Genomic DNA, 18,719 nt, shown 5'->3' with positions numbered 1-18,719 from the left:
TGAATGGCCCTTATACTGGTCTTGGACTATTCCTCTCCACCCCACTACTGGTTGTGGACTACTCCCTTTCACTGCCACCACCCCTCTGCTAATATTTATGAGTTGAATTAACTAGAATGTTTAGAGCAAGCTATAATATCCCTATCTCTTGGAGCGTAAAATGGAATTCACTGCCTAGCGAGCTTGGCTCAATGCGGCATTTGCTAATTTAATTTCATCTTCGCAGCAATGTATCACTGGCTGCTGGGCTGAACGGTGTTGTGGAAATGTCTTTGAAAGCCTTTTGTTTCACTGCTGTGGAGTTTACTTAAAAGAGAGATCTTTTAACTGCCAGATGCTTTAAAAGAATATACCCAAATTCTTCAGTTAAAGGAACACTGAATTCTGAGTCTTTTTTAATGCTGGAAGTTAAAATCAAATTCGTACTATGTTCATTTTGCATAATTTACTCTGTTCCTTTTGAGATTTTTTTTTTGGGGGGGGAGCATGAAAATTCAAGACATAGTTCATTCTTTGATCAAGAAATCTACTTTTAGAGCAGAGGAGAGATGACTCCCACAGTCAAAAAGAATCACCTCGTTGTTGTTGTCTGTAAGAGCTGCTGTTCTGGGCACACCTCCTAACTGGAAGCAGGGTGGTCTAGAACTGCAACTCAGAGAAACCCAACAGGCAGTCACCTCTGTGGCAGGAGCTTTGCACTCAGGGGAGACAACCTTTAATTATTTCATTTTACTAGTGGTTTTCTTGTGGCATGCAGCTTAGGACTTAACAAGGAGCCAAACAGGGCACTGAAACTCTCATGGATGACTACAGGAAACTTGGAGGGGGGGGAAGAAGATAGAGGTTCACAGAATGCTAAATTCTTTACCCAATTCTCTGGTAATCCTACATGTCCCTGCCAGGCTCACATTAAAAGATCCTAAATGGTCTTGAACTAACATATCTACAGGACCTCCTTTCCTGGTATACCCCCCAAAGAGCATTACTCTCTGGGGAGAAGAACCTTCTGGTGATCCCTGGCCCAAAAAACATCTGGCTGTCCTCAACCAGAGCCAGGGTTTTTTTGGCCCTGGCCCCAACCTGGTGGAAATCTCTGCTGAGTGACATCCGTGCTCTGTGGGACCTAATCCAGTTCCAAAGGGCCTGTAGGATGGAGATGTTCTACCAGGCCTTTGTTTGAGGACAGAAACATTTTAAATTTAGCCTGGCTCCTCCTTCACTTCTCCCCACACCGAGCCGGGATACAAATTAGTTTACTGTAAGTGCCATCTGAAACAGTTTGCATTGTTTATTGTTTTAACTGATATAACTGATTTATGAATGTATTTACTGGAATTGTTGTTCACCACCCTGAACCCTGCACACAGGGGAGGGCAGTCTAAAAATCAAATTTATACAATAAAAAAATATAATGTAGAAGTCCTATATGCCTTGGATATACTTCCAGCACTGAACTTCTGTTAATCCTTTTAATCAGACACCAGGGATTTAAGGGATCTTCCCTTCGGATCAAGTGTCCAGCTGTGACTGTAAGGTCACCAGGGACTCTGCAGGAGGGCCCAAGAGCCTTTGTATATGGCAAGAGAAGGGAACTGCTGCCCTAATTTCAGCTGCGCTGCTGTGCCACCACTGCAGAAGGGAAGACCAGCTGCCACCACGAACTCAGCAAGCACCAGCTGCTCAGCCCCACTCCCTTGCTAAACTGCCTCTCCTCTGTGAGACACCATACCATGCCATGTGGCATTTAATATTATTAATTTTAAATGATTTTTGTTAAGTTGCTTTGAGGTGGTCTGTTTCTGTGAAAAGAGAAGGCCTCGGTTTTGTAAAGGAATCGGGTGGTGCTGCATCTCCCAGCCCAGAAAGGATCTAACTGTACAGAAGCCAGCCAAAGTCCACCAAGCTGCTAACACTTGGCCAGACTGCAACTGGAGGCAGCTGGTCACTAAGATGCTGAGAGCATGCCCCTTCCTGGTTGACCAACCTCCAGTGCTTCTCAGCACCTTGAAAGGTAAGTGGCTCCTTCTCTAATTTCACATCTGTGCAAAATTGCTTTAGCCTAGCAGAGACCACCCCCAAAACAGCAAGCAAGCAATCCAGAAAGAGCAGCCTGCACAGCTGCCAGACTCTTACCACGCCAATCAGGTCCCCGCGACCATATTCACCAGTCAAATGCTTTTTCCCATCGTCCATCCTGATGACTGAGCGGAGTCGCCCATTCAGCACAATGAAGGTGCAATCTGAGCTGTCGCCTTGCCTATGATGGAGGAATCCACACACACTGTTAAGTCCACATGCACACACACAAAACCACAACCGGGATCAGGGAAAACCCTGGCACATTTATCCCATTTTTGGAAGATGAAGGCCTCCAAAGCATTGGCCAGAAAAACCACATGATGCAGAGCTTCATTTCAGACTACAGGGAGGTAAACCACATACCCCCTCCCTTCCTGCATGAAGAAAAGTAAAATGTTGAGACAGCTATGCAAGGGTGTCTCCTCTCAATATACTAGCTTTCTGCCCAATGAGGTTTTTGAAATTATTCTGTGTTTAGTGCAAAAATAAAATTAAAGGCCAGAGCAGTCTAAACCAAACACCAATCAATGAATGCCTATCTTCACATCCATCATCTCAGTTTAGGAGTTCAGTATGGTGACACATCACAAATGCATGAGGAGTCCCCTTCCCCAGCTCATAGTTCAGAGCTCATGTACATAGGCCCAGCTCATGTATGTAGGCCCACTGAGGGTGTGTGCTCGGTATATACAGAACTGAATAAATACTTGAAAAATACCCTACTGGTATTTTTCAGATATTTATTCAGCCAAATATAGGTTAGACAATCTGATAGTTTAGGTTTATTGGATTTATATCCTGCTCTCCCCGCCAAAGCAGGCTCAAAATAGTCATGTCCGAATAACAGCCAATATTATTCAGCTTTTATTCAGGCATGGCTACAGTTCACTTGCTGAGTCATGCCATGGCAGTGGTAAGGTTCGACAAGTAAAATTCTCCATTATATCCTGTTGGGACGGTCCCCAGAGGGTATAATCGAGCTGAATAAATCCAGGTTTCCCAAATATATACCCAATACCAGTACCATATTGATAGTGGTATTCTGGAATGCTGATGTTTTTCAGGTTTAACAGATCTGAACTGGGGGGGGGGATATATATTTTTTTTGCACACTCCCACAGGACACATCTGCAGCAAGCAATAAAAGCATTTCAGTTCGGCTAACCTAAAACTCATAAAACAATAGCAACACTACACTCTGCATTCTTGTCCTGCGCTTCCTCTAAAAGGATCTCAGGACAATGTACACAGATCTCCCTTCCACCATTTTATCCTCATGATACCCCCCAGTTCATCTGAGAAAGAGTGACTGGCTCAAATCCAAGAGCTTTAGGGCTAAATGGAACCCAGGTCCCCTGCTTCTAGTCTTAATACTCTAACCACTGCACTGGCTCTCAGGAACAGAACAGCTGACAATGGTTTCCCATCCCCTCCTTCCAGATGGTGCTTAGGTTTTTGCACACCCTACCTGTAGACAGCACGTCCGGCTTCCACTTCCATCCAGTCCAGAGCAAAGTCAATCTGCCTCACAAAAGATGACATCCTCTTCACAACAGTGTGAGCCACACCCAGGACGACTGTTGGCTGCTCCCGCATTATGCTGCAGAGCAGGGACAAGCCATTAAGAAGAGGTTTTGCACATGCATGGAGAGCAGTTGAACAACCTGGCCAGTGGAAAGCCTAGTCAGCCATTAGTCTCTATAGATCAGGACTGGCTCCTCAACTGGCAGCTGCTCTCCAGAGTTCCATGAAGAGAAAGGGTCCTTCCTAACCAATACCAGGAATCCTCTAACAAAAAACTGACCTTCTGCATAATAATGTAGTGTACCAGTGAGCCATGTTCCATCCTCCCCCTGAAGCTGCCTTTTGCTCCATCTAACTCAGCAGTGTCTATTCTTACCAGTGATGGCTCTCTAGGGTCCAATGCCTGTTACCAGAGATGCTTTAAATGGAGATGCTGGGGACAGGTCCCAGGACCTTCTGCATGTAATAACCTCTTCTGCAGGTTTTCAACCCCCCCCCCCTATATATCCTGACCTGCTGTACTTCAAGCTAGCATAGAAAGACTTAAAAGAGCCACATATACATCTCAGGATACAGGAAGGTTCATATGGCAAGGGGCATGATGTGTATGTAGGCAGATTCAAGGCAACATTGCACATAACCACCCACAGGACCCCCTCAGGCAGACCTTTCCCAGCAAAAACAACTGGGCTGCAAGTCAAAGAAGAGTGGACAGTAACCTCCAATATGCAAGGAAATCCACAATGACAACAAAATCTTGTTAGAATGCCAGGCAGTCCATGCCTTCACTAAATTTATTTGTGGTCCATAGATAGGCTACTAGGGGGAAAAAAGACCAAGTTCTCTAGCTGGCAAAAAGTATCCTCATCCTGTCATGTGAGAGAAGTGGGAGGGAGAGAATCGTTGACCAGATGAGCAGCGATTGACAAGCCTTCTATAAACCTTGGGGCCCAAAGTTATAGCAGAAGAGATTTAGGAACTTATGCAATGCAGCGCAAAATAAATGCCACCTCAGGTGAATTAGTGCCGTTTGGGGAATAAGCATCATCCAGCAGAACAACAGTTTATGAACACCTGCAGCTGTATCTGCATATTTTTATCTATTTGTAGCTCCTAATTATATTTTTTTTTAATTCCAAAGAGTTTGTCTCTTTCTCAGATGCAGACCATCTTGTAACAACTAGACAGCATTTCAGAAGTCTTGCCAAAACCCAGCACTCAGGCCTGGTTCACACACAAAAACTGTGTGGTACAATGGGCTTCAGAATGCAGGTGGTAGCTTCCAGCTTAGAATGTTCTTTCAAATAACCTCCCCACTCCCATACAACAGCCAACCCTTCTCTCTGCTTGCTGTGTTGGCTTTGTGTCTGTAAGGTGCCTTTAGAACAGGGAAGTGTTCCAAAATTGATTTCCCCTCCTGAAGTCTGGAATTGTGCACATCCATTTTAACTCCCCAAGTCTCGGCCATCTCATTGCTCTGCAGGTATAAAAGGGGACTGCAATGTTCACAAGGGGTTTGTTGCATATCAAGCAAGGGACCTGGGGTTCTTGTTATCTGAACTTCTTTAGCAAGCAGATACATGAGCTACAGAAAGAGCTGGTAATGCAAAACTGGTCCAAGCAAAAAAAAAACAACCCTGGGGTTTTCAATTAATTCTCCTGTCACCCAGGATAGGACTCTTACAAAGAAAACTATCTTAAGGACCCAATTTAAGAGATAAGCAAGGGATATTTTCAAGAACAACTAATTAGACAATTTTTGTTTGGGAGAAAATGGTAAACAGGAATGCTAAGATTTACTCTCTTGAAGGCTGCTTTGTAATGCTACCTATTGTATTTATTTGATTCCTTGTGGGTGATTGCTTCCATTTCCACTGCACTAGATTTAAGAAAACTGAAAAAAGTAGAAGATGTACACAGCCCAGAAGGTTGCAAAGTCAACAAGATAAAAGCTGGCCATTTAAGGACACATAAGCCCCTAAAATTAATCAGCATAAAGCCATTGAATTCTGCGTGGACGGAAGCTAGCAACTAGTAGGGTTATGTTTCACATTACAGAAGCTTTATGTGGAAGGAGATTCTGCACAGAAATTAACACTTCACATGTGCACAATCCTACCCACCTATATACCATAAACACTCACTCCTCAGTACCAGCACACTGAAATATTTTACTCCCCTTTTTGACCTCTAAAAGGGATTCAAAACACCTTCCAGAGAATTCAGAAAAGCCCAGTTCCAACAACATGAAACAGTGCAGAGCATCTGTCATTTTAAGATGCCCATGAAGCCCCTCCAGATCAGTTCAGCCTTAAAGTTTCCTGAAGGTCAGAACAGAAGACATCTTCTTGACCTTTTCAGAAAGACTAACCCACAGAATTGGAGTCCAAGACAATGTAGTTGCAATTGCAATGTATCTGAAGGAAGAACTGCAGGGAAGACCAGAGCTGCTACTTGGGGTCATTCACAGAGACATATTTAACATCACTGCACTTGAAGGCCTACCACCTCCATCCCTATGAACTTGATCAACTACCAATATCTAATTTCTGTGATTAGAACGATGGCCCTTTACTGTGGTTGCACAGTTAATGGAGCTCCCTTCTGAGATTGACCTGTCTCATACCTCTTCTGTTGTCTTTTAGACACCAGGCTACGTTTGGTCTAGGTTCAGTGCCCCAATCCAAACTGAATTCCGTGGCATGTTGCCTTCCCTTACAGGAACTCTTTAAGAACTGAAGAAGCTCACAGGAATATCAAGTCTATCCCCTAGCCTGAATTCTTGCTTCATCTCCAAAACTCAACGGTTGGGCTGGACCAGTGCCAGGATGTGACACCACACAGGCATGAGCAATATGCCCCTTCACTGAGCTCTGGCTTGCTCTGCAGTTGGTATCCAGAAACAGAAGATCTGGTTGTGCAGCACTTGAACCTCCCCTCCCCCCCAATATTTAAACTTTTGAGCAAGTGATGTGACCCAGGAATACTTGGGGCAACCAAGCAAGGAAAACAGGCAGGCAGAACTGAGGGCAGAAGGAAAGCAGAAAGTCAAGGCAACAAGAAAAGAAAACACAGCAGTCAGGTGCATGAATGAAAAGAAGGGAAGGCACAATCAACCATTCCAAGCTGTTGGCCTCTTGGCTCAGAGAGAGTGGTCCAGAAAGGCCACTCATGGAATGGTTCCTTGCATTCCATGTCTGGGAAAGGCATCATCCAAATGGGAGCTGCTAGTGTTTTGACACAAAAAAGTAGACAGGAGAGAGCTCATAAGCAGGAACCAAAAGAAATCAAAACCACCTGCCCTGAAAAAAACATACCCAAACTTTCCCCTTTACCCAAGATGATTATATAAATAACCACACTACAAAGCGTTGGAGATTTTTTGTATACCAGTTATTTGTAACCAGACATTTTCTACGCCTTCAACGAGTCACACACCACAAGCCTTTGCACCATCTTCCCCATGTCCCGGTGATAGCTTAATTGGACAGTGGATTTAAAAGGCAACTCCACCCCTCTTCCCCACCCCATGTTAGAGTAGAGGCACCCTGCACTTAGCACTTCACAGCTGTGAATTCAGGGGAACCATGTAATTAGCTGGCATCTGCCCTGTACTTAAATCCCTATAAGAGGGATGCCAGTACCAGGATGAGATGTGACACTGCAAAGTTGATGTCATTGTTGACCCACAGCTAGACTGAAGACAATCACTGGCCTCTCTCAATTGTTCTTCTTCTTCCCCAGCAGTAAGTCTTTACAACATCAGTTCAGCAGGATGGGAGAGACAGAAAAGGAATAATGCTTCTCACAGATGATGGGAAGGTATAATAGCGGAAACTAGCTTCAACCAGATCTGACTATATTATACTTATATACAGAAACAGGGTTAAGTACAGAATTCAGCAACTCAAGAATCTAATATTTTAAAAATCAAATATCTAGTACTTAGGGTTTGGACCCTTGCCCCTCTTGGCTGATTAAACCTTGCCAAAGGGAGCTTAGATGTCCTTTACGGGACATCATAAATAGATCCCTCTCTGAGGGGCGCTTTCCAACACCCTTGAAAGAGGCTATGGTCCGCCCACTCCTGAAAAAAAGTACAGCAGACCCGGCCGAATTGGCAAATTACCGACCGGTCTCTAATTTACCGTTTCTTGGTAAAATCATTGAGAGGGCAGTGGCGTTGCAGTTGCAGGGTTTTCTGGATGACGCTTCCATCCTAGACCCTTGCCAGTCCGGCTTTCGCCCAGGTCATGGGACGGAGACAGTGCTGGTCGTCTTGGTAGATGACCTCCAGTGGCATCTGGACTGAGGCGGCGTGGCGGTGCTGATGCTATTAGATCTGTCGGCCGCATTCGATACAGTCGACCATCAGCTACTGACCCGCCACCTCGCCGACCTAGGGGTTAGGGGGCTGGCCCTACATTGGCTTTCCTCCTTCCTCAAGGGACGGGGACAAAGGGTGGCAATCGGGGGTGAGCTGTCCCATAGGCACACTCTAGATTGTGGGGTGCCGCAGGGAGCAGTTCTCTCCCCGATGCTATTTAACGTCTATATGCGCTGGAGGTATGGGCTTGGGTGTCATCAATATGCAGATAGTATGTAGTGATGGTAGAAGACAATTGTGATATAATTAAGGGAATAACTGTGTTTAAAAGAAATTAATGTGTTAGAGGAATAGAGTTGATATGAAAACCTTAGTTGAATCTATTGTTAGGGTAAGTATAAGCTGTTTAGAAACTATAGAGGAGGTGGACTTTTATGTATACATGTCTTTTGTTATGTTTTCACTTATCCTCTCCTTTCTGTACCCTATAAAACAAAAATAAAAATGTTTGAGACAAGAGTTTCCCATGAGGATTTATTTTTCATCAATGGGGTTACTCCTTCCCATCCACTCAGGAGGTAGGGCTTTATTGAAGGATTCTGTAGAACTCTTCCCTTTCTAGTGGAAGAAAGATCCCTCCCATGAGACAGGGAAGGACTCTGTTAAGTCTTCACCACAGTCAGGGGTCATTTCATAGAAAAAAGGTGCTGGAGCTCATTTGCAGAACTTATTTGCATATGCCACACACCCCTAACATCACTAGAAGGTGTACTAAATTATATCCACTCAGCATCTACCTTAAAAAGCTTCTTGAATTATAATTGTCATAATAAAACCTTACTCCCATCATACTTTATAAAATACTTTCTCCTATGTGGCCACAGTTGCATGATGAAGCTTTCCAGCTGTCTGCTTTGTTTTGGTTATTTTCCCATTTTTTGTGGGGAAAAATATTAGAAGGTTTGTGAGAGTTCGGTAAAATTCTCACAGGGGGTGAGAACAATAGAACCCAGAAGCAAATATTTGTGGGGGGGTTTTTTGGGAGGGAGGGTTAAGAAAGAAAGCACAATAAAATTTAGAGGTTCTGGAGCTCTGCTCCTGTGAGCTCCTGCCCAAAATGAGGCCTGACCATAGCCCAGCCCACAGCAGATGTGCAGCTATCTCACAAGGATAAACCCCTCCAGTGACAAAAAACATATATTTGCACAATGATACAGGTAGCAGAATCTAGTGTGCTTTGGCACAGAATGCCTATGATCTTAATGCAGATCTCTGACTCTGTTTAGTAACACTTGTACACAAAACCCTGCCCTTGATGCCTGGGGGGACAATCCAACCAAACCAGACCTGGATTTTTGAACAGCACACTGAAAAAGGCCACTGTGTTTCAACGGTCCAAGTGAACTGGTCTCTACCTTCCTTGAAAGCAAGGAAGGTATATCCTTCCTTGAAAGCAAAAAGCCGGGGATTGGACCCAGGGCCCACTTGCATACAAAATATATGCTCTACAACTCAGCCACTACTCCCTGACCACTTGCATACAAAACAGATGCTCTACAACTCAGTCACCACTCCCCAATTTCAGAGTAACCCAAGGTGCCCAAAGGCTCATGACAAGCCTGCAACACTCATGAAGCCAGATCAGAAGTGTGACTCATGCAGGAATCCCTAGCACTCCGTACACAATATATACACAGAGGAAAAACGGGGCTCACTCATAGAAGTGGGACTTTGAGATGGCCAGGAAAGTGCAATCCCGATTGGCCTTGATAGTGAAGATGAGTGGTTCCCCAGTCAGGACAGCAAGCTGCCCCACCAGCTCCCCTGGGTGGGTGATGAACAAGCATGTCTCCTCCTCCGAGTCAATCTTTCGCTGGTACACGTGGAGCATCCCAGAGATCACAAACCGGATGCTGACATCCTGCAAAGGCAAAGGTAGAGTCACATCAGATTTATTACACAATCACTATTACTGCCACCACCCAAATATTTGCTTGCAAAATCCAAGCCGTGTTTAAGATCATGAGTTGAGGAACTTAAGAGAAATAAATGAGATTTAAAATTAAAACTCAGCACACAGAGTTTTCAGGAAAATTCAGGGGGAGGGGTGTGTGTTGCCAATTATGCCCAAATAGATAAATTTGAAAAAGAGAGAAAGAAAAAAAAACTGGAGGAGAAAACCACAAACAGACAAGACTATGGGTGCAAGTGCAGCACACTGTTAGAGAGAAAATGAGGGTTGCATGAATGAGGCAAAGAAATAGTCCTTATAGATCATCATTATCTTCCTTGCACTGAGCCTTTTCTCCAAGGAGGTCTCATTGCATACAAGAGACAGGACTGGAGAGATGCATGCAAATGGGCCAATGAGAGAGATTGAAGAAGGAATAACAGACACTGAGAAGGTATTACAAAGACAGTAATAAAATCTGTTTGGGCCTCCACCAGGTCATATACATTTAGCAGCAACAGCATGCCAGATGATTGCCTGCCTGAAGCAACCCAGCAGCCTCCTGTGCATCATGAAGGCTGAAGAAAACATTCTGCTCACACTGCAGTCTTTTGGATATTAGAGCTGAGAAGGGAGTGAAGTGAGAGAAAAAGCACCCTGCCGGACTCTTATCATCTCCATACCTTGTTACAGTTTATGAAGAAACATTCTCTTCTGTCTGCCCTTGGCTTTCTGTGGCTCTGCACATTCTCACAGACAGCTTTCTCCCTATTAGGTAACTGAAAACACTAACCCAGCAAAGCACAGCAAATCATTTCCAGAACAATTGCTCTGGAGTGCAACACCTCCCGGAGGGAGCATTCCTTCCAGCTGTGCACATTGAGTATGGGGAGATTAAATTTGCAACAGATGCCCAACTATTGTTCACAGTGCCCCCCTGAGGGTCTGCAAATGGCACTCTTCATTACGAGGACTATTGCCTTTAAATTGCCATTCTATGGGTCCTGGCATTGTTGTACCAAGTGACAAAGAGAGGGAATCCCTTCTGCTCTGTAGGCCCTGCCTGAATCCATTTATAAACCAAGATGACCACCAAGATGACCAACCGAGCAGGCTCCTCCCTCGGCCCATTTAACCTACAGATATCCTTGGGAGGGATGCCCAAGTTTGCATTATCTCCCAGATTGTACCATTTCTAATGGCCCTGACCTGAATAGCCTAAGCTATCCTGATCTTATCAGCTCTCGGAAGTTAAGCAGGATTGACCCTGACTACTATTTGAATGAGAGACCTCCAAGGAATATCAGGGCTGTGACACAAAGGCAGACAATGGCAAACCACCTCTGAATGTCTCTTGCCTTGGAAACCTCATGGGGTCACCATACGTCAGCTGTGACTTGACGGCATTTCCAACCACCACCATTTCTAACTGAAGGCAGCACAATCCAAGAGTTCCACTACTTCATTCTACTGTGTGGCTACAACACCTCTGATAGAGATGCAGTGCAATTTAGGTTTCTATCCTGCTTTTGCAAGGATAAGCCCAGCACACAGGACTTCTCTCCATATAAATTTCAGCTGTTGCTGCTTAAGGATAAGAGCCAACACAATTCTTAGTGTTGAAAGAAGCGCAAGCAGGCATGGACAGAAGGGTATGGCATGGGGAAATTCAGCACTGTGCATTGACCATAAGGTTGCCCACTGTAGCTCATATGTAGGTCTTCAAAAAGACTCTTCAAAAATAGGGCTCTTCCTACTTTCGCACTGACTGACTTACAGAGGAGGGGTCCATCTGCAGCAATCATACTTTGCTGGCAGGCTTCCTGGATGCCAGCAGGATTCTTGTTATTTTCTTATAACTTTACATAACTTCTAAAAGCAGCTAAAAGGCACTCAAGGCCAGAGAAGATCAAAGCATTGCGTATTCTCTCGCCTTACATGGAAGATGAAGCACTCACCTGGTCACCCTGCCTTGACACCACTGTCCCAGCAGTAACCTGATGCAGAGTCACTTTTCCATTCAAGAGAGAAGGGTCCTAAGAAAGAAAGAAAAACTTAAGCAAAAGGCAGCTAATCAATGCCATGCGTCAACACCACAGAATTCATAGATCTTGGGTTAACGATCCATGTGCAACATTCATCTCATTTATATTTAGAAGCAACAAAGTTTTCTCGACCAGTGTACAACTTTTTCAGGCACAACCCAAGCTGCTTAGTTTTAGAACTGGGCTTTTAACAGACCTCATATTGGAAAGTTACTGAAACATCAAAGAAAGCGGATGCTGTATAAAATTCGAGTCTAGTAGCACCTCTGAGACCAACAACATTTTCCAGGATATAAGCTCTCTCAGAAACACCTGACAAAGTGAGCTTTGACTCATGAAAACCTATGCTCTGGAAAATGTTGGTCTCAAAAGTGCTACTAGACTCAAATGTTGTTCTGCTACTACAAAAAAAAAACACTGCTACCCGCCTGAAACTGAATGTTTTATGTTCTGCTTTGGACATCTTGCAGAGGGTGGGGGAGGGCTCTGTAGGACACTGAACCTTCACCCAACCTAGTAAGCCAGACTGCACAGCTGTCTACATAACTATGCATCTATCTACACATTTTTTACCCCATCTTTCCGCCAAAGATTTTAGGCCAGTTACATGGTCCTCCCGTCCTCCATTTTATCAGCGCAGCTGAGTGTGCAGATCTTGCCCAACATCAGCTAGTGAACTTCAAGTCTGAGTGGGGATTTGAACCTGAGTCTCCTCGATCCTAACCAAGACACTATAGCAAAAGAAATCAGGTGCAACAAGCTGGTCTATGCATGAACTGCTTTAACATAATGTATTCAAGGTTCCAGAATTCCAGCTTTTCTTTTTTAATCTTTACACACACATGCAGCAGACTAAGATTAGGAAAGGCACTGCTGGCCAACAGATGTCCACCTTTCTTTTCCTTCTTGTGGGAAACAATGGCATAGCACCACCTAGGGGAAAGGCTGTAAAGGACAGCTTCCCCTGCTGGGCGAAAGCCATCTACATAAGAAAATCACAAAACAACCCTCTCAGATCCACTTGAAGGAAAAACTTGCAGCCTTCACTGAAAGTATCAAGGCTATGAAGACATTTATTTTAATCTTGCTTTTAGTTTCATTATACCATGCTGAAACTGACTCCTGACAAGGTGGAGGTAATGTTGGTTGGGAAGGCTGAGGTCCTGAATGACCACAACATCTTTTAATGGGCTCCAGCTGACTCTTGCTGACTTGGTTAAGAGCCTAAGGATGACACTTGTTCCAGCTTTATTACTAGAGAAGCAAAATGATGCAACAGGGTGGTGGTGGGGAGGCATTTTACAAACTCCACTTAGCTCAGAAGATGGCCACTGTTTCAACTCTCCTGGCCTGGCCATGTGGATCTATGATACAGTGACCTTGAGACTGAGCTACTGTAATGGATCTGCCCTTAAAGACAATTCTTGGAAACTAAAGTTGGTGCAAAATGCCATGGCCCAACTTCTATCGGGCAACAGTTATCAATCAGTTACTGGGTTCAATTCAAGGAGCTAGCCATCACCTACAAAGCCCCTGAAGGCATTGGACCCATATACCTGCAGGACCATGTTCTCTTGCCGCATTTTACTGTGACAGCTCTGCTTATTTGAACAAAGCCTTTTAAAGGTTCCATCCTTCACATGTACTCTGTGGTGGCTCCTAAACTGTGGAGCAGTTTACCGGAGGCTGTTAGGAAGGCCCCTCTCACTTCTGTAATTTTGCAAAATGTGCAAAACAGAGTAGCTCAGTAGGAAATTTTTGCAGAAGAAACAAAGCTGAGGTGTAATGGTTCAGTCCAGGAAATAACTTTCATTATTGATAAAATCTTTCCTACACTGATTTTCAGGGCTGGATCTAGGGGGTGGGGGCAGAGTGGGGTGCTTGCCCTGGGCGCTGATGGAGGATGGGCGCCAAATTGGGTATGGAGTCCACTGTATTCTATGGGACCATAAGACAGAATGACCCATAAGGGGGCTTCATTTTTTAATTTTGCCCCCTTTCAAAAACATGTAGATCTGGTCCTGCTGATTTTCCACACCACTTAATTTAACATGTTTAAAAGCTCATGCTTTGTTTCAGCTCTGTTTGTTTTCAGTTTTGTACAGTTCATCAAATATGCCATCCTGTTGATTGAACTTAATTTACACGATGCAATCTACCTTGACTGTTGGTGAGAAAGACAGATTACAAATAACAGTAAATGATAATTTGTCTTGCTATCTTAAACAGAGAGGCTTGCATGATTTTTTCTTCTTTCCTTTGTTCTACAATCCCAGCTCAAATGGATTATTTTGTTTTACTAGGAATCTTTGCTGTGAAGATTCAAATGTTATTATATCTCGTAATCCTGCTCACTGATTGCCTAGTATTATATTTTGTAAGCCACATACTTATAGAAAGTTTTTAACATACATATTATAAATGTTTGGGAAAAGAAATAACAATACCATTGCAAAAGGTAACAAACAGAATATCTGAAGGTACTGCCTCAAACCTGGCAAGAGGCTTGTATCATTTTGATTTATAAAGAAGGGAATGATCCATTGCTACCTCAATCTTATAGGCTGATATCTCTGTTAAACGTGGACTATAAACTTTTTACTTCAATAATGGCAGATAGATTTTAAAAATGCATAGCAAGAATAATACATCCTGATCAGACAGGTTCTGTATCTAAGAGGTTCATGAAAGATAATGTTCGCTTCATAACTGGCACAATGGAAGGGGGTGGGAGAGATGGCAAAAAATTACATTTGTCTTTCTCAGAGCTGAAAAAGCATTTGATAATATTTCTTGGAATTTTCTACAAAAAGTTTTACAATATTTAGACTCTGGACTTAAATTTGAAAACTGGATACATGGAATATACTCTAAACAGAATGCAAAAAAATTCATTGAGTATTAACAGATGGATTTCAAATTGAAAAGGGGACTAGACAAGGCTATCCTTTGTCTCCACTGTTTGTTCTTGCAATGGAAGTTTTTGCTGCAAAGGTGAGACAGGACCCTTACATAACAGGATGGAAAGCAGATGGAAAAGAATTTAAACTGAAATTTGCCGATGATGTTATGACAATTTCTAATCCTCAAACAATGATCTCCAATGTGATGGAACAAATAATGCAATTCAACTCTTTTTCAGGATTTTAAATCAACAAGAATAAGATAAAAATAATTTCCAGATATTTAACAAAGCAGGAAGAAGATAATATTAAGGAAACTACAGGATGTGAAATAACAATAGCCCCATTCAAGTACTTGGGTAAAAATTTAACTGGGCAAAGAGAAACATTATTTGAACTTAATTATGAGGCAATCTGGAAGCAAAAACAAAGATATGGTGAGTTGGTCAAAATTAAATTTATCTTGGTTGGAAAGAATCTCTAGTTAAAATGCATATATTGCTGAAAGTAAACTTTTTCTTTCAGATTATCTCAATCAGCATACAAGAGAAAACTAAAAGATGGGAAAAAACAAACCAATGGATTTATATGGAATGACAAAAAAGCAAGAATTAGGTTTAAAGTCTTATGAGATGAGAATTATAGGTTTTGAACTCTGCAAACACCTAACTCAGGTTAGCAACTGACTAATAGAATCAAGTTATATTATCAATAATAATAATAAATAATAAAATGTTATTTATACCCCGCCCTCCCCGCCGAGGCAGGCTCAGGGTGGCTTACAAGGTATGGCAAAAGCCATGTTGAACAATAAAACAGTTATACAATTCAATACAGTTTACAATTTACCATTAAATTTTTACATAATCTAAAACACTCTAAAATCAGTCTAAAATAGTCTCATCTCACTGCTATCTCAGTTATATTAATGTTAATGATGGCGTGATGTTTATTTCAAGCTCCATCTTGGAAGGCTAGCCGGAAGAGGGCGGTTTTGCACGCCCTACGGAATTGGCTAATGTCCTGTAGGGCTCGCACCTCTTCCGCCAGCTGGTTCCACCATTGGGGTGCTTTTATAGAGAAGGCCTGTTCTCTAGTTATTTTTAGTTTGGCCTCCTTTGGCCCAGGTACTTCCAGAAGATTTTGTGAGCTGGATCGCAGTGGCATGTTTAACTTGGATTGTTGACTGGATTAAAAACCCAAATGATAGACTTGTGAAATTTGAAGTGGAAGATCTCACAGAAGGGATACAAAATATTTTATGGGTTAAAAAAAGAACACACATTTCAAAAGTTTAGCATGTTATCAGAGACAGTTTACTTAAGACTTGGGACTCTTTAAAAATAAGGATCAGTCTATTGACTTCACCAATTATGTCTCCAATAAACGCATTTTATGACAAGTATAAGAGAAGACTTAATGACTTCATAACTTACCAAGAGATGTGGAATTCTCAAGGGGAAATTAAATCGTGGCCAAAAATAGAAGGAAAAAAATTAAATGGCTTCAGCTATCTTCAACTAACTTCAAGACTCAAGGAAACTATGTATGACTATAGACTAGAGGTCAAATGAACTGACTTTAAAAAGATAATAACTCAGTGGAAGGATCATTTGCTGGGACAAATTTACAAACTTTTGCTCTGATATGATACAGAAACAGAACAAGTTAAATCATGTATGGTGAATTGGTCCCAGAATTTAGAATTATAAATAACATTTCAACAATGGGAAAATCTGTGGACCAGAGCTATTAATTTTACAGCTTGTCAGGAATAAAGAGAAAATTGGTACAAAACATTTTTTCGTTGGTATATAACTCCCAAAGGCATTAAGAAGATGGACCAAAGTTATTTAGGAGTCTGTTGGAAATATAAAGAGGCAGAAGGTTCTTTTTACCACATGTGGTGGACTTGCAAAAAAACAAGAAAATTTTGGAAGGAAATTCATGAAGAGATGCAGAAAATTTTAAAAATCAATTTTGAAAGGAAGCCAGAGATGATGCCACTGGGAATTCCACCAGATACGATGGAACGAACACTTCAAGAATTGTTCAGATATATGTTGACTACAGCAGAATAGTATGGGCAGCTAAATGGAAAGCTGAGAAATTTCTGAACAAAGAAAGCTGGAAAGACAGAATGGCAGAATATGAGACTATGGCTAAATTAACTCCCTATATAAACAAGAGGCCGAATAAAAATTGAGGAAAAATTGGAAAAATTATTATGCTTACTATAAGTAAAGGGAAAAATGTAAAATGAATACAACAATATATCGTTTGAAAGTAAATATACAGAAATTTAATTCCATGATTATTTTCTGAAATAACATTACTCACATGTAAGAGATGTCATTTTGATATGTTTGTTTGTTTGCAAAAATGAATGTATTTTAGTTTATTCATGCTCTTTTTAAATGTGTTCAAATTTAAACAGTTAATGCATGCTGGATTTGGGAATTGATAGCAATAGTAGAAGAAAATTTTGATAATAATTAAGGGAATAACTGTATTTAAATGAAATTACTGTGTTAGAAGACTGGTGTTGATATGAAAACCTTAATTGAACCTGTTGATAGGGTTAAGTACAAAATACTTAGAAATTGTAGATGAGGTGGACTTTTATGTATACATGTATTTTGCTATTTCTCCATTAATCTTTCCCTTTTCCTATAAAACAAAAGTAAAAATCTTTTGAGAAAAAGTTTTTAACATACACGTAATCTGCCTTGTGTCCTGGTGAAAAAGGTGGATTATAAATGGAAATAATAAAATAAAATAAAATAAAATAAAATAAATAAAACATTACAATCAACAACTAGATTTAGCAGATATTAGGACATGGCCTATCCCATTCCCCCAACTAAACTGACCAAAAAGTCCCACTGGCACAGGTATCTCTCCTTCCACACATTCTTGCCTCTGCACTGACAACTGGAAGACCCATCCGGCACACTTCAAATCTGGCTTCAGCCTCCCAGCCCCCCTCCAATCATTAAAACCCACATTCTAGTCTTCAGATTAACTTTGTCCCTCAGACAATGGGCTGGAAAATCCACGTTGTCACTCACAAGCAGCAGGGCTTCTTAATTAAACTGATATCCTCCAGTAATCCAGTTACGAAGCCTGTGGTTGAAACCATAGGCAAGAACTTGGACCAAATGTGCCACTGACAGGGCCTGAAGAAACAGAGACAGCAGTCAGGCACCCCAACCATCCTGCCTGGACCCAGATGCACCTCCTAGCTGTCACAGATGAAGCCACTGGAGGAAAGGACAGCAAGTTGCCATGCTGGATCCACCTCCAGCTGAGAACTCAGCCCCCACACACAAAAGGAACATTTTTGTATGGAATGCTGTCATTTTTGTCAGATTTTGATTCCAGCAAGCTGCTTTGGGAAACAATTTCTGGCAGGGGGGTATGTTTGGCATGCCATGCACTAAAGAATATGGGAAGTGTCCAAAGCCAGGCCTTGCTCATGCACAGAGTTGGCAATCTGTTTGCTGCAGCCCCCCACAAGCCCACAGTGGCCCTTCCCAATCACTCACATTCAGCTTCATCAAAGTTAGGAGATCCTTCTTGGCAGCCTCAAAGATGCTGTCCAATTGTTTGCTGGCGCCAGGCTCATGAGAGACGAGGGTGCCCTGCGAGTAATGGAAGACAGCCGAGGGCATTTCCGTCACAGTCACCGTCTTCTTCAAGATGGACTTTCAAAATCAGAAATGGTGGTGGTTATTTATTTCATGCTGCACAGAGCACATGTGTTACAATGTACATTATCTATTCTACATTCTTATTTATCCAACAGGAAATGGGATTTCAGATGCTGGGTGATGAGATCCAGGAACATTGGAGGTTCTGGACTCTGCAAACACCTAACTCGAGTTAGC

General features: G+C 42.3%; 1 protein-coding gene across 4 annotated transcripts in view; it reads right to left on the bottom strand.

Moving 5' to 3' along the window:
- The window catches only part of PNPLA7 (patatin like phospholipase domain containing 7), a 97,337-nt gene that overhangs the window by 57,422 nt on the left and 21,196 nt on the right, over positions 1 to 18,719 (bottom strand). For all 4 annotated transcript variants that reach the window (XM_060250678.1, XM_060250680.1, XM_060250679.1 and 1 more), the window contains exons 14-18: positions 18,378 to 18,536; positions 11,840 to 11,917; positions 9,646 to 9,851; positions 3,548 to 3,679; positions 2,134 to 2,257 (exon numbers count right to left, since the gene is read on the bottom strand). In XM_060250678.1, the coding sequence (XP_060106661.1) occupies positions 2,134 to 2,257; positions 3,548 to 3,679; positions 9,646 to 9,851; positions 11,840 to 11,917; positions 18,378 to 18,536 (699 nt within the window). The remainder of the gene's footprint in view (positions 1 to 2,133; positions 2,258 to 3,547; positions 3,680 to 9,645; positions 9,852 to 11,839; positions 11,918 to 18,377; positions 18,537 to 18,719) is intronic.

This window comes from Heteronotia binoei, chromosome 12, assembly GCF_032191835.1.
Source record: "Heteronotia binoei isolate CCM8104 ecotype False Entrance Well chromosome 12, APGP_CSIRO_Hbin_v1, whole genome shotgun sequence".
Classification (NCBI taxonomy): domain Eukaryota; kingdom Metazoa; phylum Chordata; class Lepidosauria; order Squamata; family Gekkonidae; genus Heteronotia; species Heteronotia binoei.
The sequence above is the reverse complement of the archived record's forward strand: the minus strand, read 5'-3'. Positions and strand labels throughout refer to the sequence as shown.